This window comes from Perna viridis, chromosome 9 (assembly GCF_037379345.1).
Source record: "Perna viridis isolate PV_CMFRI_1.1 ecotype Kerala chromosome 9, ASM3737934v1, whole genome shotgun sequence".
Lineage (NCBI taxonomy): Eukaryota > Metazoa > Mollusca > Bivalvia > Mytilida > Mytilidae > Perna > Perna viridis.
The window spans coordinates 5,947,729-5,966,760 of record NC_142453.1 but is presented as its reverse complement, the minus strand read 5'-3'; the positions used below and the strand labels follow the sequence as shown (position 1 = coordinate 5,966,760).

Genomic DNA, 19,032 nt, shown 5'->3' with positions numbered 1-19,032 from the left:
AATCCTAGTTTTGGGGATTTTATACATCATATCTACCCCAAAGAACTTGAAGGATACTACAGACACTGTTAAATTATCCTCGTATCTTGACCTACACTTAGAAATCGATGGTAAAGGAACAATTTTGACCAAACTTTATGACAAACGCGATGACTTTTCATTCTGTATTTTGTCAAGTTTCTTTCCATTTGTGGCATTATCCCTTCAGCACCTGCGTACGGAGTTTCATATTACAGCTAATACCTACATGTATGCCAAAGCTTGTTGTATGTTAAACTATACAGTCTTTGTACAGCGCTTAACTTTTTTAAAATTAGGCTTCTGGGTCAGGGTTCACCGCGTATTCGATTATAAAGCTGCTATACTTTTAGTACACAATTAATTTTTGGATTTAGATCTTCCTATAGGTTTGTTCCCGTTCTGTCCACTTTTTAAAAATTATATTCTCATTCTGCCCACTTGTCATAAATAAACAATCAGGTACAAGTTGTTGTTTTAGTAATTATAGTCTGTTTTTAATATTACATGCAGTTCTAATTATCTTTTTTATAATTTCAAATTTGTACATAGATGCATAAATATTTTTTTCTTTTATAACAAAATATCTTTTTTTTCGTTTTACATGCAGTTGTAATTTTCTTTTTATAATTTCAAAAGATGCATAAATATTTTTCTCTTTTATAATAAGATATTTTATGCTAATGAAATGCTATTTTTTTGTGTGCAGTAAGCTTGTAAATAGCTATTTAATTTTATAAAAAATTTACACTACCCAATTAAGTTAAACATTAATTTTATTATTTATGTGATTAAAAAATAAATTTATCCATTTATTCATATTCAGTTTTAAAAGTAAATTAATGACGAAATTAATACGCAAGCTTGGAATTATAATTCCTACCCAAGCTAAGCACTTATCACCAAATGCAGCAAGATCAAAGACCATCATGACACTGACTTGATGTCAAAGCTAGCTTTCATATAAACACTCCAAGCTAAGCACCTCTATATATTATGTAGCACCCTTCCCGAGCAGTATTAGTAAACCAATGCAGTAGGATGGCACACGCACAAATACAAGTACAATTTATCAGAAATAAGTATGGGTCTCAGAATTTAGCATATAATGTATACTTATTTCAATGAACTTATTCCAAAAAACAAAACAGTTATACTAAATATAGCCATTAAAAAGACTAGAAAAAATCACATTGAATTGCCAACAAACAGTAAAACAGACTATAGGTAATTTACTATTGTTCTCTAATTAGTGTCATTACATCTGCATTCCCATTCTGCCCACAATATTTTTACCTGTAAATTTCAAAAGTGGGCAGAACGGGAACACAAATATTTGATTCTAATATTGGTGATAATAAGCTACTCCTTGAAACACGTGTACATATACATTAGTATTTATGACCACTGCATGGGTCGACGTCACTGTTGGTGGACTAAAGGCGCCCAAGGGTATTTACCAACTCAGTAGTCAGACGTGTCTGACCCCGAATTATATCATATTTCATTTATAAAAAATGCAGTTTTACAAATTTCAAAATACCTAAAACACCGAGGTTTCGTTCTTGTACTGCACAGGGTTGAAATTTTTGGCGATGGAATGTATTTCCTGTTTCGATAATCTCAGTTTTGAGTACTTTTAATAAACAATTAATTTTTGAATTTAAATCTTCCTATGTATTCGATCCTAATGCTGCTGATGAGAGGTTACTCCTGTACACGTGTACAACATATTGAAATTTGGTTAGTATTTTAGTATTTATTCCATGCTAAAGTCAAACTTCCTTACATTTATTTGTTCTCAGGTTCATCAAACATTTCCTTTCTGTATTGTCCACAATCATTTTTCCCATGTAACTGTGATTATTTATAATAATTTAAAACCATACAAGATTTTACTTTTTTTAATTAATTAATTTGGTATTCTATAATATTACCTTGAGAAAATGTCACAGTGTTTTACAATCGCAGAAACTTGTTATGTTTGTAATTGAAGACACGTGCAAATAAAAATTAGTTTGATTTGCATTCGAAAGTACAAGTATTTGTGAGGATCCAGGCAAAGTTAATCAAAACTGAAACAGGCGTGTCAAAATCGAACGACCTGAACTACAAGCAGTCTTGTAATCCGTCACTGTCTAGAAGCCGGCTGCCTCTCTATAGGACTAGTGAGCATCGTCACGTGACCCTGTGAGAATGGATGCCATACTCTCATTCCAAAACACAGGAGGTGGTTGTTGATAGAGTAAATATTGCAATCCTGTCAACGGAATCCTCTTGTGCAAACTTTTACATACTGTAATAAGTCTGGTACTACCCCTAAAGAGAAAATTCCAATGACTATGCATCGCATTGCTGTGACCGAAAGAGGCAAACTAAATATGAATCGGTCTTCGGATTTGAATGCTTTCAATAGTAGAATTACAGGTAAACAATATATCAAGAGCAATACTTAAAAGCCCTATAACAGGCCTCCTTAGTATTTAGTCTGTCCAATGTATAATTACTTTAACACTATAATATCAACACCTAAACGTTTGCATTGGTGTCTTTGTTTATTTCATTGAATCTATTTGCTTTCGTCTAAACACTTTCCTTTCATGAACCTAGAGGCCGTGTCGCTATAGGGACCACCAGCAGTAACTCTCCGCTCCTTCAAGTCGAATGAGTAATAGCTGTAACAATTAAAACACACAATGTACATCATTTAACCTCAACTCTAAATCTAAAAATAAGTATCGTTATAAATACATAAACTTATTAGTATCATTTATCACGTAAGCTTAATTAAAATTTAAATATTGCTTTAAGTAGCAGTCTTTATAAATATTAGACAGGAAGTGGTTCATGCCTCACAAAAACATACATAATTTACCTTCATATCTTTAAAAAAATTCAGAAAGTTTACAGACCATGTAACCGGCCATAGTTTTATTATTTGGTTGTTGCACATTTGAGATAAAATTTATATACATTGTACATGATACTGACACACTGCAAAAATAATTGTTCTTGACTTGATTGTGTTGATGACGTGTTGGTGATGAGTGTAACTATGATTTCTCCAGATTAATGTTTGTGTTTCAGTTACATGTTCTATAGTTGATGTACAGAACGCTTGCTCTACCGGATTAATGTCTGTGTTTCAGTGTTCTGTAAATTCGGTATTGCTTAATACGTTTACTTTTCTTTGTTGTTCATTATTTCTGTATCAGTTTGCTTGTTTTTGGTTTCATTTTTTAAGTACCATTCTGCACGAGAATGAGGCAATGTGCGGCACATCATTTTTTCTCAAAATTGGTCTTTTATGCCTTAAATACGTTCAATACATCTAGAAAACAACCGTTTATTATGAAGCATCTATGACATAGATATGTTTGACTTCCTCTTATACAGAAAAGGGAAAAAATGCTGGAAAAAAAATTTCCTGTCATTTTTCCATAGTACGTAGTCAACTAAATTTGACCTATCAATATCTTAAAAAACAAACTTTACAAATACTTTGATGGTTATTTCTGGAGATCATCAAGTATAAATACTTGGATAATGCCATAAAATCTCTGCGTTTTTCCCTTCATGTGCCACACCTTATACACATTGGCCTGATTTTTGGACAGAGATGTACTTCAACTTTGAACATTTTCTAGTGCTGGAAACACACCCAAATAGTGCTGACTTGAAATTTATGTGAAATAAGCTTCACATGTAACTTAGTTGGTTTAATTTTCCTATGAATTTCATGTAAAGGTTCGATTCACATTGCATGTAGATCATATGAACTCTATCACAAAACTGAGTGACTCAATTCAAGTGAAAAGTTACGAGAAATTCATGTTACAATTGCATGAAAGAAGTTTGTCTCGGTATCACTTAAATCTCTGCCTTGTACAGACAATTTATGGTCATTTGATAAAGCATGAAATAATACAAAATATGTTTTAAACAAGGTTAACGTCGGTGGCATAGTGCATGACAGTTTTCTATGCAAAGTGTATTAGGTGCGTATCCAAGGACGGGTGTGAAAGGCGTATCGCCTAAAATTGTGATAAACAAATTTGCATGAAATCTTGATTTTTCACAAATTCTACCACCAAAGTTTTATGACCTCGCTTGGCTCGACAATTAATTGTATTTCAACCCCCAACCTGTAACTCTGGATCCACCCCTTGTATTCGCTATTTCATTTTTTTTTATCCAATACGCTAGCGGAGTGATACGTTGTCAACCAGAAAGCGGTTAATTGCCTGCAGAGGAGATCAACATTGTGCGCCTTCATGTCTCTTCAATTAAAATCACATTTTCTTCACACATGTACATGTGTTGCTTTAAGCTTACATGTAGTGACGTACCTCAATCCTTTGAAGAAATGTACGATATGTTCATCATACATTGCACCACTAATATCGTCCGGTACTCCTGGAAAGACTGTACTTATTGGCAAATTAGAACCAGGTACTACATTTTTCTTCTGTATATCAAAGTTCCATACAATGGTTTTCTAAAACAATAAAAAAAATAACGTCTAATGCAGTAAAGGTACATATGTCTGATTACCGATTTTCAAAAGTTAAATTCGAAATTCATGTTTAAGTTACATGTTCTTCAAATAAAAATCTTTATGGTTGCCACCGCAGCCAACTGCATATGTACTTGTGGACAGGACCCCCCTTTTTTCCACAGTGCCACTGTAGCAGGTAGCCGCTAAATTATATCGAAAATTTTAACATAAAGTGTTTTACTTTGTTCTGCATTTTTATTGTTTTGCGTACGAAGATACGTGCCGCATTACGAACACCATCTAGAATATTTTTGGGTTGATTGTCATATGTAAGTAATTTTAGAAGTATGATAAAGGAAGTTGAAGTTTAAGTCTGTCAATGGAATTCAGTGGTTTTGCTAGAGATTAAAATTATTACATTAAAGTACTGTACACTCGATAACGGGGTAGGGGTCAAAACCCTTACCCTTTAGCTGACCTTCATCATAAAAATTAAAGAAGAACCCTAGTATAGTGCAAAACTATGTTTACAATACGAAAATTATTTTATACAATAAAAAAAATAAAACCTGTTGTTGCATGATATTTAGGAACGTGGGAATGTTATATTCTAGTGTGTCAGTCACTGCGTACACATGTCATAGAATCAATCTTACCCCAAAGATATAAACACGGCCATCATCCGTAGCAAATGCTGCTTCTGGTGTTTCTGGGAAATCTTCCTCCAAGTTGATTTGACCCACGAAATTCAGATTTACATCATAATGATAAATTCTCCTAGCTGTAACAATATAGAGGACTTTAAACAACACTGTCTACTCTGTAACTATATAGAGGACTATAAACAACCCTGTCTACTTTAATCATTAATCATTCACATTTTTTTCGATGAATCAAAAGGCAAAGGTTTGATTTCGGAAAAACACGCATGTTTTTTTTATGTCATTACTAAATAGGCATGATTTCTTTGATGAACAACAATCCGAGTGTCCACGGTACTTTAAATCGCGAGAACAATTTCATTTTCAACGTTTCGTTGATGCACATACATGCAATATATAAAGAACCAATGAAACTCATTACTGATTTAGGGAACAACCATTTGATTTTTAGTGGAAAGCTAGCAACAAATTTAAAATAAAAATGCAGGACGATATCAAATCAAGGATGAACAATTGGATAAATTTGAGTAAAAATATAAAGTCAGGTAAGAAAGTACATCGAAAACAAAATCCAGGATATAAAATTTGATATCCTAGCCCCCTATTGAAATCGAATGTTTGCTCCCTAAATATCAATATTCTCACCGAACACGAAGTAGTAGTGACCATTATCCTGACGAACGAATGCAGCATTGGGGTTGTAGTATATTTCCGTCAAAAGGGAACCAGTTTGTAAAATGTCGGTTATCCCGTCAATTTTATCCACTAGTAATACATTTACACCATCAACAAACAATAATGTCTTCTCCATGAAATCAGCTGTAAGGAATGTATAAGATTATTTCATAGAGTGTAGGGTAGGATGGGACAATACGGTAAGGAGAGATTTCCTAAGAAGAAGGGGAGAGGGGGATGGTAGTTACAGGCTATCATTTGTTTTTTCTTTTGTTGCCAAATCTTTTTACAAAATTAAAAATAAAAATGTTCGACAGAAAAAGGGATTCCAACCCTCGTAAAAAATCCCACTGGACCAACTTCGGAAGTGTGAATATGAAACGAATTTATGTTCACTTAGGACAGATCCCTAAGATCTATAGTCAATTTACATAATATGAAAGAATTCCGACATTTGTCCAGTTTGTTCTGGTATTAGTTGCCGGGTATACATGTAAGTGTATATGATGAAGTAGAGAATGTTATATCTACTTGTAAATTACGGCCTCAGATTTTAGAATGGCTTAGTCGGTGGTGTGTGGAGGGTTCGAAGCTAAATGATGTAAAATCGTTGTGAAAGTCTAGCAGAGGCGGATCAAAGTTTTCAGCTTAGTGGGCACAAAAAAATTAATGGCTGAGAAAATATCTGTGGAAGAAGTTGAGAAAAATCCAGATTTCTTGCAAAATTAATTTTCCCAATTTAAGGGGACGTACGCCGGGTATACGCCTATGAATCAGCGTCAAGCTCGAACCCACTTCGCCGGGAATATAGATTTTTAAAGCCTGCAGTATTTGAATAGCAAGACATTTTCTGATGTTTTATTCTTTATACAATGCTATCATATAGTCATATCCAGGATCATGACGATTTCCCCGTTTGTTCAATATACAATATATGACACATTTGTTTTACTGAACACATGAAAGATAGAAACATGTTTTAAAACATATGTTTTTTTTCATAATTATACTTAGGACCAGTATGAAAATACATTTTAAGTTTACGTTTTTGCGCATATGAAAACACATAAAAACATATATTTTATTTCAAAATTATATAAAACCATTTATGAAGGTATATATAGTTACATGTAATTACCATATGCATTTCATCTACAAGATTTTTTCATAATTAATTAGTACAAATGTTTTTGATGTTGGTCCTAAACATGAAAAAAACATATGCTAAAAATATTTTTAAAGTACCATATCAAAAACAATATGTTACAATTTTTCAAGTACATACAAGCGAAACTTGGTTTAATCCAAATACTCACATTTGACAGCAGCTTCGATATCCATATAACAGACAGGAGGTTTTGTATCCGTGCCAGGGAGCTTCTCCATAAGACCTCTAGGACTGAGCAGACCTGCTGTAACGGGCTCTGGTGTTGTCGTATCTGCAATGTAAAATGACACTATCTAATTGAAACTAGACCTACAAATTGTTCAATTCAATCTTAGTATTAGGATCTAAAAAACACTCCATTATACTACTATGAAACCTGTAATAAACAAAGAGATTTTAATAAGTGTCTTGATTATACAGGTTTTGAGATTAATCAGTGTTCAATTAGGACAGGTTATTTTTCATAATTCGGTTTCGACAGGTTTTCTGATAATTCAGGATTCGATCCCGACAGGTTTTTGCAATATTCGGGGTTCGATTTTTACATGTTTATGTAATGTTCTGAGTCCGGTTTATAAAGGTTAACGGATAATTAATTGTTCGGTTTCGTCAGGTTTTTTTATTATTCGGGATTTGGTTCATACAGGTGTTTGGGAATATTCAGGGTTCGGTTCTGGACTTTGAAAGCACTGATTAAATTTTGGACCGAAAAAGGACATGTACATGTAACTATACCTACGGCAGCACAATACTGGTATATTAAACATGATTACAAATTTTGGTATAACGTGATATGAGGCAGGTGCAAACTATATTAAAGAGAACGGAATCTATGTTTCTGCCAGCCTGTCATGATTGAATTGTATCACAGCTATAAAGGCAAGTTTTGCAGTCATAAAATAGTAAATAGTGAGTGAAAAAAAAAACATACACAAAACTGAAACTGCTGCCACATCATCAGGGGATAAGTCTTCTCGTGGGTTACTTTCCGGAGTGAAGGGATACATGGCAGAAGTCACGTCGGTCGAATGCCCAATACCAAGTGCATGTCCAGCCTGATGAAGGCATATCCCTTTGATGTTTTGTCTTGCACCGCTTCTACTCCCGTCCCAGTTTTCATCATCATCCAAGTGCATTCTTGCATCAGGTGGGTACCAGGCATGCGCAACGGTTCCCCCTTTGAAAAAGTTAGACCACCGACATGTCAGCAACTTGTAATTTTATCGCATAATTAAATGAAAAATTTTGTTTAAGGTGGTAGACCTAGGGTAAGGGACATAACTCATACAAATCATTCAAACGCTTGTATTCACCGTTTTACATCAATTCCATATCAGCATCAAAGTAACTTGGACTGATTTCATTCTCTTACAAAGGAAAGCTCGAGAGGCTTTTGAAAATGATACAAACATATCACTGATTTCAAGAGTTGTGTCCCTTAACCTAGGTCTACCTCCTCAATGGGTGTGTGAAAGTATTAAAGGAAGCATGGAATAAGCATGTCTTTGTCTCTATAAAAATAAACTTGTGTGGAATCTACAATAAATTCAAAAGTCATAGCCTATCATGTCACTTTTAAAATTTCATCATTTATTTTTTGTGCAGTGACGAATCCAAATTCGTGGCATTTTATTTATTAAAAATCTAAAATGTGTATTTTAAAGTGTGCCATAGCAACAACTACATATATACACCCTCCAGTTTTGAGGGAAATTTTAGAAATCTTAATAAAATGTGTTCATTTCCATGATAGAGCGAAGTGTTGCCTTTTGAAATTTCTGACAGTTTATTGGTTAATGAAGTACTACTTCATACCCTTTAAAAATGGTGATCATTTTAACAGACATCTTTTTGTTTTGTGTGTAATTGTTGCAAATGTACCCTTCTTGTCCCAAAAATGAACTGAAAACCTCCTAATTAGGAAAGATCACGATATTTATGTCCTCCATTAACGAAACTGTAGTACCGATGAGTTAATGTCAATTTTTCTCGCTTTACAATGTGGCGCGGTAATGTATATACAAGTTCTTTATAGTCATGGCCACCTTTAACACGTAGTAAATGAATAAAATTTAATTGGAGTCGATCTGAGATGCATGGCATAATTTAGTTCAAAGTATTAAATTGTGTCATTAAATTATAAGATGAAATGACACATGAAGTAACCACATTTAGATCCCGAACAGATCATACACTTTGATGGAAAAAAAAAACACCTTAAAAATTATACATTAATTCCATACGATTCCAAATCAAAATTAAATATGGTTTCGTCTAAAACCCGACAGGGGTGATTCATCATATCTCAAGATAATCTAAGAAACTGTTCAAATAAATTTGTTAGGTCCTAAAACGATTTCTCCTATGTTCATTTCCTTAGATCTGCTATTATATACTATGAAATAATTTTTGAATGGTTATGGTGTAAAAATTCTGGCGGCAAATTTTCCCGAACTTCTCTGTAGTAGAACATAACCAAGTTTTAGGTGTTAATATCTCCAGTTGGCAACTTTCATTTGCACTCCTATTTAAGAAGTTAGTATTTTACAGTTTCTATGAGGCCTACTTAAATATAAAAAAAATATTTGGGATTAAGAAATGCATGAATCACTAATCATAAGCTTCTGCCTTGTTTTAAGGCGTAGCTGCACTTAAGCATTTTCAGATCAAAGTTTTCGGAAAACTTTCATTAATTTAGTGCAAAATTTGTGGGAAAGCAAATAATAGCCTAGAAATTCTCTGCAAACCCTCTTTTCAAATTTTCTTGATCTGCCCCTGACATATTGTGGATTTGACGTGAATGTGAATCTTAATTACCTAATCCATCGAAGTTGTACCCATCCCCGTGGTTACCCTGTTCGAACCGGATGTCGATATCAGCTGGTTGATTAGATGCGACTCTTCTGACCGTGAATACTCCCTTACTTGCATCTGCCCAAGCTTTAAAACCCGCATCACAGGCTTGGCTTGAAATAGAAATAAAAACAATATTTGTGGCGGCAATTATTTTGGTATTTATTTATAGGTGGACATAGGTATATTTGTGATAAAAATAAAAGGATTGGGCAAAATTAAGCGAATGGAACTGCAGGTGACAAAATAAACGAACATCGGAATTTTAGCCGACATGGTCCACTCATTACAAAATTTTAGCCGATATGGTTCACTCATTACAGAATTTTAGCCGATATGGTCCACTCATTACAGAATTTAAATTTCCTGCCATTATACAAATGACTTTTGACCAGCATGTCAACTTGAAACGAGCTGCCTTTAATATCAGGGGAACATATCAAAACTTAGTTTATTTTGGAACCCTTTGCAGAATGTGTTAAAAATGCCCAGCAAAATGAAGTTAAGATTTTTGTGTACTCAAACAGATAATGCATTTAAATTTAGATATCTATGTTCTGCCAAACTTTACCCTACTCTGTGGTTCAGATGCGCGTCTGCAGTCAGACGGAAATCGTGGTTAAATTACGTCCACATCTATCGAAAGGTAATGATTTTTTAGCCTATGGCATTTTTTTCAACAGATACCAGTCATTCAAACATGAGATAGACCAACTATGTTAACCAAGTTAATTGTAGTAATTACATGACTTACTTTATATCTGCCTCGCTTATGAGACTTGAACCCTTTGATATTCTAAATGTAATATCAGTCTTATCCCACCCTCTTCCTGAAAAGAAAAGAAATTAACATTAACATAAAATTTTATACTTGAAATAATTACAATAAAATAAATAACTTTTATGAAATAATTGATCACAAAACGAAATTTGATTATCTACTGTGCATAGTAAAATAGTGGTTAATATGATAAGAGCTTTTGACTAAATTATACTGAAACTAAGAAGAGTTGTTGTCACACAGTGATGGTATCTGCCTTTATTTCAAATTAGTAAAACTTCCACCGAAGCATTCAAACTGATTAAAAGTGAAAATAATACTCACCAAATTGATCGATAATTAGTGAAAATAACACTCACCAAATTGATCGATAATTAGTGAAAATAACAATCACCAAATGGATCAACGATAAATGAAAATAACATGGATCGATCACCAGTACAAGTGAAAAAAAAAACAATCCCCAAATGAATCAATCACCATAATTGTAAATAGCACTCACTAAATAGATCGATCACCAGTGAAGAATACAATCACTAAATAAATCGATCATCAGTGGAATAAACACTCTCTAAATTAATCGATCACTAGTTAAATAACACTCGTAAAATGGAACGATCAATATTTGTGAAAAAAAAATTATAAATGGTTTTACAAAGAGTTATCTAAGGAACCAAGATTCTGGCGAAAATCAAAAGAATGTAATCCAGCGACAAACCAACGTTTTCCAAGTTTTTTTTGGTTCAAAAATAATTATTAAGTATATAAATCACATTTCTACAATCTTTGAACAGATTTATTCTGCTGTTAAGCTAAACCCGATTGCATATTATCATATTAAGGATTTTTTTTATAATTATTATAAATCACAATCCTAAACTAATTACCTAGTGTAAAGGCAATAGGCATTCCAGGAATTCGTGGTTGATCTTTGTTACCACATCTGGGTGTGTTCATCAATTTTAAAGTAGGTGGGTCTAAATTTCCCGTCACCGGAAGATGGTACGTTTGCTGAAACAACCTGCAATATTAAGAGTGACTTACAATGAGCAGGTCTTAATTTTTCATGTAAAATATACGTTTCTTCAATGGACCCTGGGGCGTATCCAGATATTTTGAAAAGGGTATGGTTCCCGATGGGTTCAAGAAAAAAGAGAGGTCTTAGACTATTATATTATACCCATTTTTCCCAATTCTGCGCGCCCCGTGCAGGTCCGGGTGTCAAAAGAATAGGCCTGCAGCAGCGCTAAGCTTGTCGTAAAAGGCGACTAAATAGTGCTCAGGAACCTAGCCGGGGGCTAGGCGCTCTGCCCACAGAGCAACTGGGATGTGTGCCCCAGGTGGTGGAATGGGGTACCCCTGGCATGTTACAGAATACGGAAAACCTGACCGCAAACCATAGTGATGCACATTGTTGGGAAAGATGCCACGTTCTTCGCACGTTAAAGAACCACCCTGCTGTGGTATTCGATAGGAGTAGGAACCTTTGCGCTCCGCCACAGGAGGCTAAATTACCCATCCCCCTTTTTTCTAGTGGCAAACAAAATTTGTCGACCCTATTTTCCTTGTGTCCCATCCTTTTTTTTCATGTCATGTTCATTTTATCATCCATTTCATGTTCATCGTCTGAATATATTGCTGCTCGGACGTTAAACCCCAACAAACAAACAACAAACAAACAAACCCAATTCTGCGCAGAAATTAACAAAATGTTTTAACAAAGAGGTGTGCGAACCCTGGAAACCTCCCTGGATCCATCAGTTGGACCTGCAAGATAAGCTCCTACTGATAGAGAACCTGTATTTCAAAGCTTTAAACTCAAATTAAAAAACCTACATGTACATTATTTTGAACAATGTGAAGTGGGCATCACAGGAATTCAAGCAGGGTGCAGCCCCCCCCCCCACCACCACGACCACAAAAAATGCAAAAAAGTATACATTTACATGTATATATTTTGTGAGCGGAGGCATACTATATCTGATCTTATATGAATATATCATTAACACTTTGCATTCGTTTATTTGTTTGTGTTTTTAATCATTATATAGCGAGTTCTGTCTAAACTAAATCCCCTTTTTGACTTTGAAAATAGGTTTGGTTTAGACATGTAAACCAGCGGCGGGTCCAGGGGGTGCAGGGCATTGACAACCCCTTTTTATTGGAAAATTTGTCATTTTCATGAGTAAATTTGACAGTTTTGGTAAATCATGTTCTAGCACCCCGGCACATGTGCATGTATTAAAAAACATCGATTTGAAATAATAAAAACAAATAAAAACAAATAAGTAAACAAATGGAATATCGCTATGATGAATTCCGTAAATGAACCAGAAATCCTTTAAAAAATCATTTTGTGAAGCCCGTTACCTTAGGCCTTTGCTTGTGTCATTATGGTGTTGTCTCAAGGAACGGAATTCCGATTTGGATTCTGGTATATAACCAAACTGCTGTAAATAATGCTGTAAAAACAAGATTCTAAACATTTATTTGTGTTTTTTACATGTAAATTACGAAAAAACAAACGTGCTTAGTACGTGTATTTAAATATGTGTGTACATATATATTACATTCTTGTGAATTAATGAATACTTATAGTCACACTTCCTTAATCACCAACAAAATTTATTGATTTTCGTATTCAAACTTGTATTTGATTGCGGTAACGAAGCATTCATTTTCTTGAACGGAAGCTCTAAAGAGCCATGAAAAAAATCTTGCGCTCAAGCTGATCACCAAAGAGAAAATAAAGTCACAAAGAAAAAAAAGAAAAAAATCGAAAGACAAATGCGCGTTTGTCAAGTTGGCTAGTGATATATTTTTCATCTGTCTTCATGTCCGTCCGTCCGATCGACCTTGTATATCAATTGTGTAAATAACTTTATATATTTGAACGTTCAATGAATTTTAGTTTAACTTTATTTGAGACACTTACGTTAACCAGTGAGTATACTATATAAAGTCCCTGCTTTAACATACATGTAGGTGAACACGAAGATACAAGTACATGTAGGATATTTCATTGTTAAATGCTTGCAAAGGGCAGTTGTTCGATTTAAATATCAAAACATGTATATATTTTAATGTTCGTAAATATTAACTCTTCCTAAACTTTTCAATAGATAAATTAAATGAAAAAAAAATCTTTCAGTGAGAGGTAAAAAATAATGTGTATTCTAAAGGGAGATAAATCAACACATTAATCTTATGATATTACAGTTCAAAGCACAATTCCTCCTAAACGATTTGGGGAGATAGTTCTCAAAAATTTTCAAAACGATTCAAATACAACCTGCCATTTCAGATTCGCTACATCAATAAAACGGCAGATAGAATAACAACATTCGCTATAATAACTCATAAAAAAGTACGTACATGTTTACGTAACTCCGTGTAAAATAATGTCAATTAAGATTTTTAACTTATTAGACTGAAGAGGCATGGATACATAATAACTACAAAAAGCTGATTTTGTACTGAAACATTGAATGAAGGCATTTACATGTCATTGCAATAAAATAGACATAAAAATAATGACAGAAAACACGCAGAGTACAATATTATCAAATCGAGGTATTTACTTAATCATGATATCAGATGAGTTCTACTATTTCAAGTAGCTTTGATACAGTTACAAAGTTTAACTGTAAGAGATCTGTTCGAAACGTTGTTGTTGTGCGATATTTTTTATTTGGATGTTTATACATGCAAGTCCGTTTTGGACACACCAAATGGTTTGGGTACAATATAGTGGAAAATTTTAAATTCAATTAAAAGTGAAAAAAAAGTTCTTCTTTAATGGTGATAATCAAAGATCTTGTAATCTATAACTAAAATAAGTAAGAGATGAAAATCTGATAGAACTTTTCATGAGGAATTAATTAAAAAAATATCACAATCTGACCAAAAATGAAAAGATGGCCAAATTCTTAACCTTTTAACTCGGTTCGAGATATTTCTACCCTATAAAACAAATTTATAAAACAGAATTTCAAAATCTGAATTACCAAAATAGGATTACATGTAACAATTACCATCTTCTATCAATGTTTATGATAACACCCATTTCCCCCTTTTGTGTAGCCCCTTATTTTCAAATACTATTGGGCCCTCCGCCATTTCCCTAGAAACGAAGCGTTAAAATTTAAAAAAAAATGATCAGATAAGTTTTACTCAAGGTATCATTGTAAATAAAAGCCAAAGAATCGTACGATTACGTTGCCATTCATGTAATGTCAAAGCGAATATAACAGTGATTCCTTATAATTTAATCTAAGGAGGTTGACCTAGGGTAAGGAACACAACTCTTACAAATCATTGGAACGTTTGTATTTAGCATTTTACATCAGTCTCATGTAAGCATCGAAGTAACTTGGACTAATTTCATTCTGTTTCAAATGAAAGCTCGATAGGCTTTGGTGAAATTGAGTATGATGCAAGCATTTTATCACCGATTTCAAGAGGTATGTCCCTTACCCTAGGTCTACCTCCTTAAGTACCAAAAACCAGTTAATCATTAAAACGTTTGATGACCTCACAGTCATCATTACGAATTTTGGTCTATTATATGATTAACGATTTTTTTTTATCCAATCAGAAACTGTTTCTTCTGAAATTACATTATTCGAAGATAATATGTCTTTTTTCCGGACACGAGTATGCATCAAAATGGAGATCGCGGATTTCATTTATACATGCATGGTGTTACTTTATTGATGGAATCGCCGTGAAAATCCGTCATTTTAATTATAGTGTAAGGGTTTAATAAATACAAGTATGTATGAAAAGAAAATGTTTATGTAACTTAATACAAAACATCACATATATAACAAAGATCATAATGCCCAACAGGCTGTGGCAAAAATGTCGGTATAAAGGTTCCTTTCGATATCAGTACCTCAAAAAAGTGATGTCTTATAAAAGTTCAAAATGATCATTATATAAAGTCTAACAAAATGAATATTTGGAAGAGTGTGCGGATAACCAATTGATTATATCCAATTTACTTAAGGATACTGTTTTTAATTGCTGCGTAGATTGTGGGGTATAAACGACTGTGTCGGTATGCGCTGAATGTGATTGATTGACTGTTGGGGTTTAACGCCCGAGCAGCAATATTTCAGCTATATACAGGCGATGAAAATGAAGTGGATGATAAAATGAAAAATGGGATGGGGACACAAGGATAATGGGGTCGACAAATTTTGATTGCCACTAGAAATAGGGAGAGGTGGGTAGGGTCGGGCAATTTAGCCTCCTGTGGTTCCTACTCCGGGAGAATACCACAGCAGGGTTCTTTAACGTGCGAGGAACGTGGCATCTTTCCCAACACGGTGCACCACTATAGTTTGCGGTCAGGTTTTCCGTATTATAGCCTGACAATCCCAGCATGTAACACACCAGGGGTACCCCATTGCACGCCCCGTGCAGGTCCGGGTGTTAAAAGAATAGGCCTGCAGCAGCGCTAAGCTTGTCGTAAAAGGCGACTAAATAGTGCTCAGAACCCTAGCCGGGGGCTAGGGCGCTCTGCCCACAAAGCAACTGGGATGTGTGCCCCAGGTGGTGGAATGGGGTACCCCTGGCGTGTTACATGCTGGGGTTGTCAGGCTATAATACGGAAAACCTTACCGCAAACCATAGTGGTGCACCGTGTTGGGAAAGATGCCACGTTCCTCGCACGTTAAAGAACCCTACTGTGGTATTCTCCCGGAGTAGGAACCATAGGGCTCCGCCACAGGAGGCTAAATTGCCCGACCCTACCCACCTCTCCCTATTTCCAATGGCAATCAAAATTTGTCGACCCCATTGTCCTTGTGTTCCATCCCTTTTTCATTTCATAATCATTTCATGTTCATTTTATCATCAATTTCATCGTCTGAATATTGCTGAAATATTGCTGCTCGGACGTTAAACCCAAACAAACAAACAAACAAACCCCATTGCACCACCTGGGCACACAACCCAGTTGCTCTGTGGGCGGAGCGCCCTAGCCTCGGCTAGGGTTCTGAGCACTATTTAATCGCCTTTTACAAGCTTAGCGCTGCTGCAGGCCTATTCTTTTGACACCCGGACCTGCACAGGGCCGCTGAATATAAAATCATGAAATCAACATTTTTGTATAATGCAGATCAATACCGTGATGTACATGCATGCTTTAAGCGTATTGGGATACCCCGTCCAAGTAGTTCCGTGGTTAGGGGCGTGGCTAAAATACCAAGCTAGGTTATACGAAATGGAGAAGCAATTTCACAAAAAAATTAAATATTCATATAGTTACTCATATAGTTTTCTCCATAATTTATTGCCTTATTTCGCGAAAAAAAAATGTTTGTCTACGAAAATAAGCTGAAAGGATTTTCGTTGAATTAAAAAATCACTGCTATCTAGGAAAACCGCATACACAACGTTTAATGTTCCTGGAAACCTTCAACGCGAACATAGGCAGTGCATAGTGAAAGGCGGTATAATGAATCAAGATAAAAAAATGTAAGGTTCTGTTTTACAAATAGAAATAATTGTTCTTCAGGTTTCATGCTAAAACACAGCGTTTAACATGCCAAAATATCAAAACACGTGTAAATACGGATATATGTGTATACACATGTAAACCGTCAATGATGTTTTCAATTAAAATTGAAAACATATATATATATATATATATATATATATATATATATATATATATATATTTAGAAATCAAAGTACTAACCTCAGCATTAGGCTCGGTCGATATAGATTTGAATTTTGTTGATATCACCCCTCCTTCCACGAAAAAAAGAAATATTGGAAGAATAAAAAGATGAACCATAGTTTTTTTCACTTGTTGCTACTTAATGTAAATTTTTGGTGTGACTTGGTGAGATTAATGTATGAATTAAAAAGGTTAATAAATCCTTCTACTATTTTTAGAGAGGCGTTTAAAACACTTATATCATCCGGTTGCGAAAACATGGGTAATCTGCGTGTGTTTTATTTTTACCAAAAAGGTCATAATACATTTCAAAGTAATTAACGCAGTTGCATATAGATTGATACGTATAAAACATGCAGAGGCGTACAAGTGAGATTTCATGCGGATGAGAGCCGAGGAAATCTAAATTATGGAATTTGTTTCCCTGGGTCTTGATACAGAAAATAAAATGATATACGCTTTGGAAACTCGAATAACAAGTACACCCTACTGGAGTACCTTCAAATACAGTTACCATTAATCTCTGGGTCCTGCTTTATAAAGAATCCTAAACTGAGAATTTCCTCAATTCAGTTTTCGACCAATCAAATCACTTGCAAAGGAACATTATTTTTTTAACTCAAGAATGTGAGGAAAGTCTCCAATGAGATCTTTTAGAAATCCAGGCCTCGATTAGTATTTTGTGCATCCCTCACCTATGAAGGTACTACTTTGGTCTTTCCAGAATACATGGATAAATAAAGATTTGTTTAATAACAATTGCACAATATTGCTAATGTTTAACTTAAGAATTTATAACCCCCTCCATGGATCCGTCTAACAGTATGCAAACAACAGAACTTACCCAATCTAATTAAAAGCCGATCTCACGTCGCTCACGGTTTTCTGTTATGTCACACGCAGCGTAACAGAAACCGGAAGCAATGCAATGTAGGCTTTTAATTATATTGTTCCCAGAACAAAATTGAAGTTGTTATGCTGCGTTCACATGGTAACGGAATTTTCGGGATTTTTCTCCGTTGCCGGACTAATGGTTATAGGTGATCACAAAAGAGCTAAAACTCTGTAGTGTTGCTATCAACAAAGGCTGAATATAACCCTTAACATCTATTGTACATATTTTGCATTTGGGCATTCCTTGAATAAGTATTTACAAAATGTTGGCAATCCTCAAAGACTTCTCTGGGTGCAATATCAATGCTTCAAAACCTTTGAAATTTCAAATTCCGTGCAATTTTCAATCTGGAAACTTAAGAAAAAAACCAAACAAACAAAAATTAACACTTCTTATATGCAAGTTTTTGAAAAGGATTAAAATGCAATCGTTACGTTAATAATGTTTACGTGTAATAAAATATAAAAGGCGTCACTAGGAAATACTAAAATGAAATAATTGATGTGCATGGCTAGATTATATTTATAACAGGATGCGATCTAGAGTATTCATCATGATTTTTAATGTTCTTTGAATTATCAGATTTGTAATAACGGCAAAAACAAAATAAAAAAAATAATTATCACCAGAGTGTCTGTAGTGGGATGATCAAATACGTCAAAATCTAAAATTATGGCCTAAACACCGGAAAGAAAGACGATCTTTAAGCATAAAAACTGAAGATAAGGAAAACAAGACGACACACACACACACGCACACACACTAATTAAAAGCACTAGCAATATGAACCG

At 34.4% G+C, this 19,032-nt stretch overlaps 1 protein-coding gene across 1 annotated transcript; it reads right to left on the bottom strand.

The window, feature by feature from the left end:
• Positions 1–1,907: 1,907 nt before the first annotated feature.
• LOC148606458 (matrix metalloproteinase-18-like) lies at positions 1,908–17,564 on the bottom strand. Its single transcript, XM_088544971.1, has 11 exons — positions 17,365–17,564; positions 13,026–13,117; positions 11,543–11,676; positions 10,629–10,704; positions 9,839–9,987; positions 7,953–8,198; positions 7,170–7,292; positions 5,824–5,997; positions 5,173–5,297; positions 4,368–4,516; positions 1,908–2,693 (listed from the first exon to the last, which is right to left on the bottom strand). The coding sequence occupies exons 1-11, from the start codon at positions 17,461–17,463 to the stop codon at positions 2,588–2,590; spliced, it is 1,473 nt and encodes a 490-aa protein (XP_088401097.1). The 5' UTR covers positions 17,464–17,564; the 3' UTR covers positions 1,908–2,587.
• Positions 17,565–19,032: the final 1,468 nt, after the last annotated feature.

Excerpts from the sequence above, each read along its gene's own strand:
- LOC148606458 (XM_088544971.1), bottom strand. The coding sequence starts at position 17,463 with ATGGTTCATCTTTTTATTCTTCCAATATTTCTTTTTTTCGTGGAAGGA. Across the intron at positions 9,988-10,628 it reads ATAAGCGAGGCAGATATAAA|CCAAGCCTGTGATGCGGGTT; the intron begins GTAAGTCATGTA and ends TTCTATTTCAAG. Across the intron at positions 2,694-4,367 it reads CATTTCTTCAAAGGATTGAG|CTATTACTCATTCGACTTGA; the intron begins GTACGTCACTAC and ends TAATTGTTACAG.